Source organism: Aphis gossypii, chromosome 2 (genome assembly GCF_020184175.1).
Source record: "Aphis gossypii isolate Hap1 chromosome 2, ASM2018417v2, whole genome shotgun sequence".
NCBI lineage: Eukaryota > Metazoa > Arthropoda > Insecta > Hemiptera > Aphididae > Aphis > Aphis gossypii.
The window spans coordinates 78,273,631-78,291,452 of NC_065531.1; the positions used below are offsets into that span (position 1 = coordinate 78,273,631).

Consider the following 17,822-nt stretch of genomic DNA (forward strand, 5'->3'; position numbering starts at 1 on the left):
GCGACCGGCCGCGGCAGTGTATAATTCGCCCCGCGACGACTAGCGCGCGCGTTTCCCCCGCGTGACCGTTGTGCTCTTCGCGCGCACCACACACGATTATTGCTACAACAACAACAACAACAACTGTTACTATACCGCCGCTACCACTACCGTATTCTAACTCTGTGTAATAGCGGTGCCGGTAACCAGCTCGCCGCGGATCAGTGTACTACCGCGAGTCGGCCCGTGTGCGCGTACGCCGCTCTTGTGAACCACCGTCCGTAGCGGCAAAATAGAGGAGGAAAAAAATTAGATTAAATAGCTAATTCCGAAATCGAATTCGCGTCGATAACACGTGAGACTCGACCCGCGCGTGTCGGCGCGTTTGATATCGCTCCGATCTTATCGTATACACACGGTTAGGTACCTACGCGTATCGCCGTCGTCATCGTTATTAGAGGTACCTATACCTATATTGACTATTAATTATTATATTATTATCGATTTAATATTATTAAACAGTATTATAATCACGAATAGTTGTGCGAAAATCAAAGGTGCGGTCGGTTCGATTTTATTTTTTTTTTACCGCGTCTTATCGTTTTGCCGCCCGATTAAAACGCGTTATTAATATCATTATTGTTGTCGTCGTCTTCATCCGTCGATCCGTCTTTACTTCTCGTTGATCCCGATAAATCATCGTTATTAGCTGATCGTTGCATTCCGTTCGATGATGGCCGTTCGGACGCCGGCGCCGAACAAACCGCCGGCGTAAAGCCCAGACGGGAGTTTCGCCAAAGTCGAGTCACTCTAACACCCCCCTTCGCTTGACGAAGTCGGGCGAAAGAAATCGCAACAGTCACCTACACATGATGAACACGGCGGCAGCGGTGGCGATTTCGGTGCTGCTACTGCACTCGACCACGATCGGTAAGTCATTTACTGTATTCATTTTTATTGAATTTGTTGTAAACTGTCCTATGTAGAAATATATTTTGCGAATGGGGTAATCTGTTGGTACGGGTGGGGCACGACTCGAGGTGAAATAAATATGCTCGTGGCCGGAAAATATCGATTCCGCTCGTTAAACGGGTTTTCTCGGAGATTTTCCAGTTTTTCCTTCCCCCTTTCCCACCAGATCCTTTTACCGTCTATAACCCACACACAGCGCCGCAGGCGAGTCGACAATAATTAATAACGTCATATTTCAAATTCACCCCTCAAAGCACGGAGAAAAACTATTCCACTCTATATTTTATCTTGTTTGTTTTCGGTTTACTGACGTCCATGTGCTTACAAATCGCGATACGGTTTTTTGTTTTTGTGTTTTTGAAACCAAAAAAAATGTACATTATTACGTCAAAATAATCATAATATACCAAACTCAAACCTATCCTTTATACGTTTATACAAAAATTATTTATAATAATATCTATCAGTATACATATATTATTATAAAAACGCTCGTTATTGTAAATGGTAAAACGGTATGATTTTTAAATGATTAAAATTCCGTTCTTTTCAAATTTCGGACGACTGCTAGATGTGTAAAACAGCTGTTTTATACCGACCCTTTTATTATAGGGTATATAATGTACGTATAACTTAAATCTGACATCGAAAGTAGTATTATATTTCTAAAAGATCATCAGAATTAAACAATGTGGGTACATAATAAACTGGAAGGGTTATAATTTATAATAAAATATAAAAAGGTGAAATTATATTGGTAGAAATAATAAAAAAGCTGAAAATGGTGACCCACTTTTTCGAAGTCTAGTGCCTCTGCACTTCGCTATTGTATTTTTTAAAAGTTTATCCATAGGTGTTCACTTATAAATTATTTAATATTGCAATATTTTGTTATAGTGGTCGACGCGGTAGTAAAATAAAACATATGTATAGATAGTTTTTTATTGTTTTATTTTTGATCGTCTGATGTCAAACATAATACCAGTTACCATATATATGCCATTATGACATTCATTTTCCAAGTATGGTGGGAAACTGGTTGATTCACCGATAATATTTGAGCAGGACTAACAAGGTCCAGAGGGTCGTCGTCACTGTATTTTTTTTGTTAGAACGTCCTGTTGTTTGTCTAAAAAAAAAAACCAACATTCGTTGGAATTTCGAATATCTTTCGCTGCACGAGTGTGTATTTATGTGGTGTATTTCCGTTGGATTTCGCCCAATAGGTCCTATAATCTACACTCCGATTCAATTGAATAGATGTACAGAGTAGTAGTCGCCGTAATAGTAACAGTGTAAACACTCGACAGTCGACGGAAACGTTTTCACGGTTGTAAGCGGCGGCGTGTAATATTATTATTATTATTTTTTTATTAGAGTGGTTACTACTATATAATATAGTGTATACAAAATAATATACGACTACAATAATAATATAATATACTACTATATACCATGTTGACGTGCGGGACGCCACTCGTGGTCGAGGAGGCGCGCGCGAGCACGCGTGTCAATCAACGGACCAAAGAGTATGGCCAATTATCCAGAGCATATAATATAGCGTCTTATCTATCTCCTTTAATTTTCTTTCCCGCTCCGTCACAGTCGACGATCCTTCGACTAATTCGACAATACATTTTATGTGATGGTTCTTCGGTCCTTTCGGAACTAGACCGCTTATCTTTTCGACTACTCGTTTCGGTTACCATTTATTATTATTATTTGACCAATATATTACCTAAAAGATTGGATATTAAAACTAGTAGTTGACCGTGGAAGAGTGATAGGTATAAGTTTTACTATGAAAATAATGCCAAAATGTTTGTCCCGGTTTAAGTAAAATAAAACAAAACAATTCAATGTTTCACGTGTTTGTCAAACCGACCACCGGACGTTTTGTTTTTACCTGTACTCCTTGTGTTACAACATGTCTGTACAAATAAGATTAAGTTTTTCCGTGTCCGCTTTTATATTATTATATTGTATAGCGTTATTTTCGTATGAATCGCTCTTTTTCGATCGAGTTTAATCATTATTGTATGTTGTATGTACAGTATATATTTTGTTATTATTTATAACATGTTATACCTAATAAACGTATCTAGGTTAGGTAAACTTACTTATTATGTCTTTTGTATTAAGAGTTTCTATAAAAAAATTATTTTTTAAATTTTAATTCGGTATTGGCTATTAGTTTCAGTAACAATGGCATTGTTTTTGTATGCGTGAATAGATGATAGCTTATTAATTAAATATTATGCAACTCTGTTAAATAGAGAAAAATCAAAAAAAAAAAACAGCCACCCATATCTTTAATTTTGCGGTGAACTAATATTGTATATCATGGGGAACTAATGTTAGTCATTTTTACTAGTAATGTAATAACTAATAATTATCATTTTAAAAAAATGTACAAAATATGTTAATATTTATTTACTATTTTATAAAAATTGTACTAATATAAATTCATTTATTGTTAAATTACATTTTGTACCTCCTTTTTTTGGAACATAATTTTATTTGGAATTTTATACAGTGCGTCAATGTATTATAAATGTATACTTATAGAATTATTTGACTTGGTCTATTTATCAAAACGTCTATAGTAATTAATGTTATTAACAAATATTTTTAACTTTTATTTTAAGTTAAAGTTTCAATAGTTTTATTTCATTATCTACAGTAAAAATTATTTTTCTTAAATTTTGGCAAACTTATAATTCAATTGAAAAAATTACAAATTAGATTTCAAATCAGTATTCCCATGGAAACTAACATTTAAACTTTCAAGGATATCGTGTTATTTTAATAGAATTTAACCACAGCTACTGTTTGATTGATAATAATATTATATTTAGTATGACTTAAGACGAAGCGTTGAAGCCTACGCATATTGAATTGTTTCTTCAAAAACCCACGTATTAATCGTTACGGATTTAATCAGGATATCCTGTTTTTAAAATATTATGCTCTTATAGTTTTTACGTTATTCGTCAGAAATGATATTAAATTTTATATATCTTTATTTCGTTTATAAAAAAATGTAATTCATTTTTTATATTTTTGTCGTGTTAATTTTTATAATAAGGCGTGTATACCAGTTTTTTTTATAAAATAAAATCATTAATTAGATGCGTGATTTTTGTTTTCAGTATATGTTATTCTAGTTAATGTATTTTTATGTATAATGTATGCTTAATAATAACATCATTGAAATACATTATACCTAGGCAATTTTATTTTGTTACGGATCCATAATAGTTATATTTTTATTATTAATTTATACTTAGGTAACATAATACTATTAATATTAAGTTATGTAGCCAAAAATTAAATTTGTGATTTAGTAAAAAAAATTATGTATATTAACATATATTTTTATGATAGCATTTAATTCTGTTTATTTTTTTCGAATAATTATGTACATAATTGCCCAAGATTTACTCATTAATAAAACATTCGTGATATTTAAAAATAAAATATTGTGGTATAGAACATGTGGTTTAAAAATACAAATATTTGTTTGCGCTTATCTTTATTAATAATGCTTCTTTACTGTAATAAAATCAATGTATTATGAGTTATGACCTATTTAAGGAAAATGTGTACCTAGTCTTTTAGCTATTCTTATTAATCTAATCTAATCAATATAAAATGCTTCAGAGTTTAGATATATTTACATTGAAAGACGGTACGTAGTGTTACTCAGTGTATGAGTGTTAGGTGTGATATCGCTTCCAGTCTCAAAACACCTTAAACTATTGTACATGTTTTGAGTATAACCAATGAAAACGCCATAAGTTTCTACTTCAAACATCTTAGTACTTGTTACTATTAGTTATAAGTTCATTATAAAATGTTAATTTATCTGTGAATGTGATTATATCTATTGTATATTATATTTACACCAACTCAGGATTTTAAATACCGATTGTCGTCCCCAAATATAGTAAATACTTTTAATATTAACAATATTTTTTCATAAAATTGACGTATGACTTTAAGACATTATTATAATAGCAATAATGGCGTTACATTTATAATCATATATATTATATATAGTTTGGGCTATAAGTTGAAAATAAATAAAAATATTCCTAATAAATTAACCTCAAACCGATTATTAAACATAATATTTTTGAATAAATATAAAGTTAGTAATATATTAATGTCGGGAAAAGTCACAAATTAACTAAATAAAATTATTGAATGAGGTTTTTGGTTTCCAAGTATAATTTAACATTACATATTACTTCGGGGAGTAAATTGGACATTATTATATCATGTATTAACGCAGCATAATAATATATATTTGAGTATTACCAAATGTATCATACATGTATATTGTATATTCATTGTTTGGTTTGTTAGTCATACGTGAAACTGATATAATTTGGATAGCCACGGCCCATGACTTTGAAAAATAACATCACATGTTTTGTACGAGCTCCGTACAGGCCAAAATGTCATCATCCAATTTGTAACCCGCTACGCAACCCAGGGGGTAAAACACTGAATGAATTGAACGTATACATATTATTGTACTTTCAAATGCAGGTGTATATACATGTATAAATGTATCTCGTTCATATTCTATGGAAGTAAAAACGAGCGAACAACCTAATAAAATGTGGCATCCTTGCACCTAGAAGACAAAATTATTAATAGTCGCTACTGCCTTACAAGCACTTTGAAAACGTAATAATGTATGATATGAATGTACGTACCCCCTATAATTTAAATATTATACATTTTTGTAGTATATTATATATATGTAGGTAGGTTACGTCGTTGTTAAAAAATATAATTTATTAGTGCATACGTAAATGTCTCGTGAACCGCCCAGCTATTAAAGTTCCATACTTTATAAGTGTGATTGGAAATAACTCGATATTTTTTTATTATTTATATTATAACGTTGTAATGTGATGCTTCCTTTTCAGCTTTAACTTTCTTGTATATTATGTAAAATTGATGATATATTTATCTCTGTAAAGATATTAAATATTCAGTTCAGAATTTCCTACATATTAAATATTTTTTTTTAAGTTCTAACACCACCTTTACATAATTTGTTAGATATATACATTTTCAATTATACTTCCAATAACTATTTAATATGTTTTTTTAAATCTCAAGTATTTATATATTACTGTCACAAACTTAAAACATAACGTTATATTATTAATTATAATTATCATTATTCTCTTCATAGTTAAAAATGAAACACATTTTTTTTTTAATCCGTATTAATTGTGCTTTTAATGTTTTGTAATAAATGCTGAATATGCATTCTTAAGGAGAATTTTTTAATAGAGTAAGATTATAGAAACTAGTAATGAAATGGCTTATATTGTACTCTTTCTAACTTTCTTTCCAAAAGTTTTAATAAGACTAAAAAAAAAATATTAACTTTATCTTAGACATAATTTCAATAAATCCATATTCTATAATCTATTGTATCAAAATTATATATGATTTCACTTGATTGAGACATTAGCTAGTATTCGTTAAACACAAATGATAATTATTACATGGTATTCAATTTACTAGTACCTTCTAATTAGTATTTATTATGTTATTGGTGTCTAATAACAAATTACGTTTTGCGAATCATTCGATAAAATAATGGAACAACCTTTCGTTAGTCATTAAGTTTCAATAGTGCAAAAGTAACAAATTCCATACGGCCATACCTAGTAATACTAATTATTATTATAATGAAATAAAAATAAAGTATTCATTACATATTTTTAATTTCATGATAAAGCATCAACTTTATTTTGAACATTTATAAATTACTATACATTATAAAGTATAATGTATATGATATAGTCTGGAGTTTTATATTAGAATATTGTTTTATAATTTATAGTTTAAGTTAGACATTGTATAGTTAAAATATACGTAATATATTCACGACTGCTTGTATTCAAGCTGCTAATGGATATTATACATTACAATATAGAATATTTTAAAATCGGTGCTAATAATTGATAGGTAATAATAATAGAATAAATTATACGTATGATGTAAATGTACTTGCAAGTTATAATAAGTGTACTTATATCTCGACTTCTTTAGTTATATACCTAGTTGTGTTAAAAAATCAAAAGTAATTAAAAAAATTCATAAAAGTCATCTTATTTTTTATAATATTTTTTTAAAACTGTATAATTTCATGAGATTATATTCATTATACTCTTCTACAAGTATACAGGTATTTAAAAAAAAATCAAATTGTTTAAATGTATCAAATCATGTTTTTAATAAATAATAATTAATAGTTGTTTATCTGCTTATCTGAATATAGTTAATTAGTATTATATTAAATTCGATTGCAATTAAGCGTTTTTATTAATATCTACTAAATTTTTGATTATGGCATCCGTTCTCATTTGGATGATGAATTCTAAACTGCTCGGAAAAATATTTAGTAATTAGCATTTAATCAACGATTTAATTAAATAATAATTTGTAACTTATATAAGACTTCCTTATTGCTGTTTCGCTTCAAGATTTTTCTCTGTACATTATCAGTTAATTAGATGTAAACAAAATGCCGTTTGATAAATTTATACATATCACGCATTCAACAGTTATAGACATCGCAGAAACGGCAGTTTTTTATCGAATCCAAACATAGTCATTTTTAGTTGTGGACAACATCCATTGACAATACTGTATAACATTTAGCATGGCGTTTCCCGTGAGAAACTATTTTCTCTCTGAACAGTATTGAATTAGATTTTCTAATGAATTGAATTCTGGTTTTATTATATTTTGTTAGAATAATTTTGTTTAAAACTAATATTTATTATTTTTACTTGGATCATATTCGAACTTATACCTATGTAATGTCTATTTCTAAAATTGAATAATAAAACAATATTTTATACTATTTATAACTAGAATTCATATGTTTATAATCTTGCATAATTTTTTAATGTAATTTAAATATACTCTTAAGTATGACATAAATTCGATTTATGAATTATTTAGTTTTCAGATTTAGTAGCATATTTGCTAAGTGTCTTAAGTAGGTAAGTAGGTACGATATTGTTAATATCAAGTATGTGATTCTATTAACATGGCTTATATTTTCAGTACATAAAGTTATATTGTTGGATCGTTAATTATCTTTACAATTTAAAAACATTAGTATAACAGTGATTTTATAGTTTTATATAATTTATTATGGTATTTAAAATCTTAAAATACTTCATTTTAATCAACCTAGCAAAATTGTAATTATATTATTATATTATTTGAAGTCGAGAGTTTGAAAACAGTTTTTTTTATTTTTATTACCGTATTCCTTTGTATTATCTTAATTGAAAAAAATTAAATGTATATTTTGGTAGTTTTTTTTATACATCATTTTTTTTTATTGTGTAATTAAAATGTGTATATTTAAATTAATATTAAATCGTTTTTAGATAATATACTTAGACAAATGAATATAATATCAAACCCTCGGACATATTACTTTCAGTAAATTTAAAAAAATCAAAAAAAATTGCGCTTCGTCTATGTTGTTCGAGGGCTATAGGGAGAAAACAAATAGTGTGCTGACATCATTCTATGTTTTTTTACTATAAAACAAATGATAGGTTTTACAATATATATAATATTTACCCTGAAATTAAGATTTTATGTATCTATATATTTTATTGTAATTCATTCTATATATATATATATCCTAATATCCTATATACATATATACTAATATACTATATACACTTTGGATCATTCAGATGGGAGTTATCATAATATAATATTATAATGGACTGTTCTGCTATTGAATGAGAAAACGATACAATCATTAGATATTATATGGACAGTCATGACCCATTGGCCAAGCACGTGTTTAATGTCTCTCAGTTTGACACATAAAAATAACGCATGTCTGATTCTTTTATCTTCAATTAACCTTTCACGAATCGGATGAAATCACAATCGGTTGTTTTTAAATCGTCGTCGTCTCTAAAAAAAAACATTAATATCTGTTAGTCCTCAATCCATGTTATATACGGCCCTACTCGGTGCAGCTGCCGCGTCTGAAAGCAAACGCCTGTATTGCTGTAGAGGAACATTTTTTTGCTATAATCAATCAATGTGAAAAATGGGGTCTGCTCAAAACAAAGATATCTAATTAAGTCTTAATCCGCCGAATTCTTTTAAACCTTATGGTTAAATATAATACATTATACATATGCAACGGGAATGTTCGATATTTTATATACCCGGCGTGACTAAATAATATGCCGTATTGCCGTTGCCTTCTCTCCAAATGTATTGACGATATTTTATTGTGTTTACATGTTTTTCATCTTAAGTATTCTATAAACGAAACCCTTTTAATTGCGAACATTAAATAGTTGTATATACCCACTCGCCGAATCTTGTTCGGTTGGATTGACTCTTGGACTATTACAGATTATTGATAAATGTAAATTAATTGTCTTGGATTTATTTTCATTCGGACGTGGCCTTGTGTGCGCGGAAGAATGCTACTTAAGTATATACTATTATAGACGCCGTGCCGAGACGAAAATATGAACGTCATGTAACGTTGCGTACTTGCGTCTATTTAAAAGTTAATATTTTGAATTATAGTGGTATTTATAACAAACGAGACTTGCCATAAGGCATAAACCAACGCACCGCATCCATTAGATTTAATGACTGACCTTTGCCCGAGAGTTTTTGTAACAGGAGTATTATAGGACATCATATTATTATGGTGTCGTTCGTTTAGAATCACACACATAGACACTCTTACACACGTACGACGCGCTCGAGTGTTCGCCGAGGGATATTAATCATTGTGTTTTAAGTATATATTATCTAAATAAAACTCGGAGACTACACCTCTACACGTCCCGAATGTTCCAATTTAATTATACAGCCAATTAAATGAAGTTAACGACACGAAACAGACTACTGAAATATGGTTAAAAATTATTACTATTATATTATTATTTTATTTTTATTAACTATTGTTACAACGAAATACATAATATCCATTTAATTAAATCTTTATGAAAAAATAAATTCTATAGATACAAATGTTGATTGTTTTGAAAATATACTTGGGCGCCATTGTTTTTTACCGTTTAATTAAATACAACTGTAATAAAATAATATATCTCATCAAAACTGATCGAGGGACGAGGATCATCGCATTTCCATTCAAACAATAATAAAACATATTAATTAGACGTATTGTATTAGTATAATAAATATAATTAGAAATTAAACTGAAATTATTTGGTATTGGAGAGGACTACAAGATTAAATGAACGTTTATGTTTCTTAACGATCAATTAAATAATATGGGGTAATGTGGCATCCGAGGTTAGGTCTAGCCGTGTAGGCACTCATATGAATATAATATAATATAATTAAATATTAATATTATAAAGTGGGGTCAAACATCCCGGAACAGAAGCAAAGTCATAAATCTTTAGTCTCTATGTGTTGTTCTGAATAAATTGTACCAGCTAGTGTCGTTTACGTGGAGTTTCCAGAATTTTCGAAACCTTTGGATGGTAGCCGGAAATTCGTACTGTATATGATTTCGGCCACAATTTCGAAATAGACGAATGCGCTGCACGTTGTCACACGACTACACCTATATCCTACTACCACGACTCCACGTATTAATTACAATGCCTATACACAATCGCCTTATTATTATTATTATTATTTCTCTTCCTGTGCCTGGTAGCTGCTGCAGTGAAAACGTCTGTTTGTATTGTTTTCGCTGTGAGGATTTCGATTTTCTACAGGATACATACATAATATTAATATAATATAATATCATTCAAGTGACAGGTGGTTTCGCGACCTTGTTCATATTATACAATTTCTATATCAAAATGTATTATGCAATTTATATTATATAAAAAATAAAATTAAAATAAAGTTCATTGTTTTTGCATGCACCACCGTTGTATTGGTATCAAAATTTAACATTTCACTATTATATTATTTCGTCTCACGGAAAAGCCTATTCTATATTCCTAACCCCGCACCGCGTCGGTCAATTACAGAAAGTCTTCCGTCGTGTGGCTGGGGAATAACCGTAATTTATCACGCTGGAGGCGTTTGCTGCGTCTCGTACATTAATATAGCCGACGAGGGCAGTTTTATAGAATGGATATTTTGTGTACGGCGTGGGTGTGTCTGCTAGTGTGAACCATAGGATTTGTGGTTATCACCCGTGAGGTACTGTCGAAATAGGAAAATTTTATAATACGTTCACCCTGTACATCACGAGATGTATGTCTGTTATTCATACTATGCGATGAGAGACTCTTCTCGTGCCGCCTCCCGTCCATCATAATAAATAATAATAATGTATTTTATCCGGCTGTGGTCTCGTGTGTGATATATTATGACGTACGATGAGTAGCACTGGAACGAAGATTATGGTCTAGCAATAACTTTGCGGGGATGGGTGATTGGTTTAAAATTCGGTAAAAACAACGACAACTTTCTTTAATATACTGTATTCACTAAAACTGTTTAGTATATTAAGAATATTATGACTTATGAGCATAAGAGACTTGAGAGTTGAGCGTGTATTTAGGGATGGTTAGGGTAGAGACGAGATATATGACGCGTTTGTTCACTGGAATTCCGATAATGTGAACTGATATTGAATATCATACTTGAATTCAATATCGGTAAAACACCTGCCAGTTTCGGAAAACCGTTTTCTTAAACCTAGTATGGTATTCTTGTACGGTACCAAATTCGTATACAAAATTGACAAAATAAGCCTATATAAACGTCCATATTAAAGATAATAATAATGTGTATACTTAATACTACTATTTCTATTGTATTAATTTAATTTGAATAATACGTCATGCATAATCAGATATTTTGCAAATAATAACAGGTGATACATTATTTAAATACTTAACAAATTTAATTACAGGACCCCCTATATGCAAAGTTTATCTACCAGTGAGCGGTTCTTATCAATTAAAAATTGTACATATAATTAATTTTTAGTTCAAATATTTGTTTGATTGTAATTTTTATTAAAATTAAAAATAGATTACTTTTCGTCTTGATTTCAGTTGGAGATAAATTTGAATCTATGAAAAATAATTTAACAATATTTTTAAATTACCTATGATGTAACCATGTTTTGATTCACTGATATTAGGTTCGCATAATTATAGTCAATATTACCATTTAAGTATATTAGTACTATGCATAAAGTTTTAAATAACTTATAACAAACTAAATTTTTATATTTCCAAATTTTTTTTTAATTATGTAAGAAATAAAAAAAAAACCCATTTATTTTATAGTTATTATAAAATGACAATTGTTTCTTACTTCATTTTTATGAAAAAATCATTAATCCATAAATATCATATTATTATGTGGAAAAGATACGTTTAAACATACTTCTTCTATTTTGAATTATTATTTATTATTAATTCAATTAAGAAAATAAGAACACAATAGTAAAATAAATCAAAATTTCAGTTGATGTATACAGATTATTATTATTTTATATCATTAAACATTATTGTTTATTATTATTTTTATACAATTTTTTAAACATTTAACATTATACTATTAACTATTTTTCTAAGGGTTTTATTTTTATGCCTGAGAAGAGAAGATAAAACGGTATATAGAAATTTGAAATGCTAATGGATTTGAGTGCAACTCATTACTATAAAAGAGAATAGAATTAATGTATAAAAGCAATTTTGTGATGATTGTTTTTTTATCTCTTTTGTGGCTTCGTTTAATCTCGTCACTTTTATCGTTCCGAGAACAATTCTCACTTTATATAGTTGTCTTCATCATGTCGATTATTGTTGATTTATTTAATACTTGATGTGTTTTATGAAAGATTTTCTCCCCCCTAGTTGATAGAGAGGTAAAGGTGTAATTGTTACAAGAAATAAATTAATATTTTTAAATTTGACTTATAACATACACATTACACATGTAATTGTTAACTAAAAATAACAATATTTTAATAGTGAGCTTTTTTCATACTTGTATCAAGTACCTAGTATAGTAGTATATAATGCAATTAATGCTTAGATTAGCCAACAAAAAGCGAATGTATACACTGCGTTGATAATAATTGATGTGCTATTAATATATTTATATAATTCATTGTGTCAACTTAATATCTTATAATTTATTACATTTTAAATTTATGGACTATGGTCATTATATTTATAATTATACACAATATACAGAATAATAAAAGAAAGAAATAAGCTTATACATTGTATGGTTAGTTTTCGTTGTATTCAAAGAAGATGTCTTATTTACTAAACTTATCTGTCGCATTTTTGTTACCGTATTTAGGACACTTAAAGCGACAAATTATTGAACTCCGATATTTTTATGACATCTCAAATAACATTTTAGCACATAAGTATACTTCAAACACTATATTTAATAAAGTATACACGATTCAATAAAATAAAACTACAAAATACCATAACTACAACAAATTGCACCTGGAATATAACATAAAATTAGCGCCTCTATAAATTACAAAAAAAAATCATTAATTATGGATCATAATAAAAATTATTTTAGAAAATATACATAATAAATAAGTATAATAAGTATTATTCGATATTCTGCGCCATAAATATTATGTAGGATATAAATTAATATACGTTACGGAAATGATTATTTTCACTGATATCTAATATATAAGGTATATAAATATATTGGCAAATTATTATTTTATTAAAAAACATTTAGTTTGATAATTTTTTTTTTTTTATTTCATATAATTTGAAATTGCGACCCTTTATGACTAATGTGTCTAGATTTTAGACTCTCCTCTAAATTCGGCGCTGCTTATAATATGTAAATTATACAGCATGTGAGGAGCTAAAGTTTATTATATTAAATTCAAAAATGTTTAATACTGAACGAAAATTGAAACATTAACTTAAGCACACTAAGAAAAGTTCTGAACCAAGTATATAATATACTTATGTTATTACTTATTGATATAAAACTTTACTTCTGTAGTTATTTCTATGCGAGTATATGTGACCGTGTACAGGATTAGAATCAGACTAATTTTTATACAATAGAGTTTGACATGTGCGCTTTTATTTTCTATTGCAATACGAACTTGACATTTTATATCGATCAGTTATAAACGTCACAGTCATTTCCAGTACAATATTTATTTATTGTGTTGTAAAATTATTTACTATTACCTATATTATAGAATAAAATGTTGTCTATTTAAAATTGAATAAATCATAATACTATATTATATCTAATACATAAACGAGTAGGTATGATAGACTTTTTATTTTAGTATGCTACATTACTACCCACGTAGCGTAGGTACCTACTTAATTATGTCAACAGGGGTTCGTTTATTATAGTCCGTTGGTGCGATTTTATTTTTAATTTTAAAATTGTTTTGTCAATTAATAATTAATTTAGCTGCACGTCATGTTCTAGAATTGTAGAGAATAAATTATATTATACGCAACGAAACCCGGCATAATGTGTACCGTCATAATATTTTTTATGTGGCGCCGACTTGAAATCTGATTGAATAAAACTCGTTTTTGGCATGTCATAAATCCGTCTTTACTCATCTGACTTTTCCCTGAAGTTACTAACGACTTTTTCTTTTTATTAATATGATGAGAAAAAAATTACTATAAAACTTATTTTTAATTCAATGTCTAGAGATCGTTTTTATTTTTTTGGACTTTATATATTGCGACTATTGCGTTATTGAGATAAAGATACAAAGTTATATAATAAATCTGATATTTTTTACTAGTTATTTTTTTCATATTTAATACTATCATTATAATTCTATTGATTATTTTTCGTTATTATGATTTAGTTATATATTTATCATACATTTCTGCAAGTTATTTATATACAAGTAATACAGAGTTGATAACAATTCAACGGCTTGAATGCTACCATAAATTCATTAATAATAAGTGACGTTTTTTAAACCTCAATCAGAATACAATATCAATGAGAAACAGTTTGATGTCTGAAGGATATCAATATTATCTATATTGAATTATTAACCATCGTTTTCGCATACATATATAAAAGTTATTAAATAATTAAAAAAAATTATATGTTTCATAATATTATTAATATTGATATTTTTGTTTTATTTTATTTATTGGAAAACGTATTTTTAGTATTTATCTGTTTTTATTCTCCTAAAATATACGCATAACAATGAAACTAAAAAAATAATCTAATATCTATAACGGAAAAGCGATAAATTATCAGGTAGATATTGTAATTTTTTATCATATATTATAGTAATTATTAATTTTGTTTAGCTAACCGCTGCAAGTATTCATTTAAGTACCGAACGTTTTGAGTCGTTAAGTAGTTTGCTTAAATCGATTTTGTTCGAAACCTGAACAAATTATTTGACCATCATAAGAGCCTGTAATGTTAACAGAATGAATATTCCACTCGAAATAGTTCATCTCAAAACCTTCGTTTCAAAATACTTTAACTAATTATCATGGGATAAAATTAAAAGTTGTTTAAATTAATTTTATCAACACTTGCGTAAAAAGTATTTACCCGAAGGCATATTTATTATATATTTATATACCTTGTTAGAATCTCCAAATTTCAATAATTGACATATTATGTCGATTTACAGTTTGATTTATTAGCCTGCTCGAACATTCCGTAATTGTGATTCGTATCCAATAGTATTTCAAGGACCTACCTTTTCTTTCATTCGTCAGCCAGTCTTTTAACGATCTTCGAGTAGAAAATATCTTGACTGCAACGTCTATAACTCAAAAACTATAACAAGTAAATTCATTATACTGATAGTTCAATGTTACAATACCACTGGTATGGACATAGTAAATATTCGTATCTAATAGTTCACGAATAATTAGGCACTAGAAATGTTATTAGATCTTATAAAACTAATTTGTGTTTATATTTACCGCTGATTATGTCGATGCTTGTATATATATATTTTTAAACGTATTAAAAATATGATAAGGGCAAATATACAGTTATATTGTTTTAACAATTTAAAAAAGTACAAAAGTACTTAGCCCATTGTGATCTTGAATAACACTTACATTTTTAATGGATGTTTTTGTTTAAAATTTAAATATTTTTAGGAGTTCTAAAATATAGTATCTAGTTAATTTTAAAATATTTAATAGACGTTGAATTATTAATGATATGTTTATGTTTTTAAGACTTCTTTCCAGTGGTTTTACTGTGTGCGATAAAAAAACGTACCGCTTTTATAATTTATTACTAATATTATACATGTATCTACTTCTGTGTGTCTTTCATATAAAGATAATTAAAAAAAATCTATAAGATTTTCTATTAGTGAGTTATTTATCATTCCTGGTATGTATAATTATACCGACAGAACGTGACAAGAATGATGTTTCCTAAAAGTCAACAATAGTTAGTCGTTAAATTGATTTAAAGAACAAAAGAATAATACGAAATAAATAATAGAACAAAGGTGTACGCTACAATATTGATGTTAGATGAAACAATTCAAATATTATAACCGTTGACGTTGATGACCCGTTTTACAATGAATACATTTTTTTTCTAGTACTCTGGTATAATATTTATAAATATTAAAAACTATGAGAAAAGCTTATTTGGTGCATTGAGTTAAGTGTATGGTTATCAACAAATTACCTCAAAAACAACATTCCGTTTTCCACTTTTTATTGTCAATTGGTACTCATTACTTTTTTGAGTATCTTTAAATGTGGTAACCACGTCCACGCTATTTTTTCACACCGTTTATGCTTCACACGTGCTTCAATTTGTTTATGAGAAGTTATTTTTGTGTAATCCTAGCCCACGTTAGTGATTTTTGTTCAAAAACCAATATTATCTTATGTTAATTCTATCGTTAAATCTGTAAGAAATTATTTAACATCAACACATTTAAATACATATTAAACTGAAAAACTATGGAATTTCCAATAATATTTTATACGCATATTAGCATATTATTAATATTATTACGTTTGTGTTGCTTAACAAAAAGTTCTTAACGTTTGACATTATCTTGCTTCAATGGACCAAACACACGGGGAAAGTAAATATATGAAAACCGAAGTTTTATTAAAATAGTTAGACTTTTATACGGCTTGGAGCTATTTACTTAAAAGTTTCTTTATCAAATCACAATCGGTTTCTTGAATTTCTCAATGCTTTTAAATGATTGCTTTGTTGCGCATAATAATATAGTATCTGTCTAATCCGGTTTTGATTGACAATGGGACTGTATGTAAATATTAGTATTGCAACCGAACACTAAACACGAACATGCACACCTGCGGTCTAACATTGGAATTAATTAAGCTGCGTGGCGATACCACGAATCGAATATCCTCCTACAGCCGACAAAAAGTTAGATAGTTTAATAAACTCAATTATCTCGAATGCGGAGAAACACATTACGCCCAATATCATCTCGACTTCGCGTGTATGGTCGGAGCACAACAAATGTGCAAACATATATAATATTCTGGGATTCGCCCTCAGCCGTTTGCCGTTTTCTTCGTGTACGTTGGAACAAGCTTTGCGCGTCGAAAAAATAATTAAAAATAGGATTTCCGAAACCAAAAACGTATGATAAACTATGCCGTCTGAATATTGAGTTCCGATGTCGTCGTCCATGTGGACGAGAAACTCGTTTGAGAATTTCAGGCTTACCGTAATCTGTCGACAGACTGTTTATTCTCGGGACGGTCGTTTAGAATTGAAAAAAAAATGCTAACTGCTGTACTTATTTATTTTTTTATTTGGTCGTCGCAGCGTTCTCGTGAGGATTAAAATTTCCA

At 28.6% G+C, this 17,822-nt stretch overlaps 1 protein-coding gene across 1 annotated transcript in view; it reads left to right on the forward strand.

Moving 5' to 3' along the window:
- The window catches only part of LOC114128473 (transmembrane protein 132E), a 58,998-nt gene continuing 41,176 nt past the window's right edge, over positions 1 to 17,822 (forward strand). Inside the window, exon 1 of the mRNA XM_027992987.2 lies at positions 1 to 909. Within this exon, the coding sequence (XP_027848788.2) occupies positions 849 to 909 (61 nt within the window). The 5' untranslated portion in view covers positions 1 to 848. The remainder of the gene's footprint in view (positions 910 to 17,822) is intronic.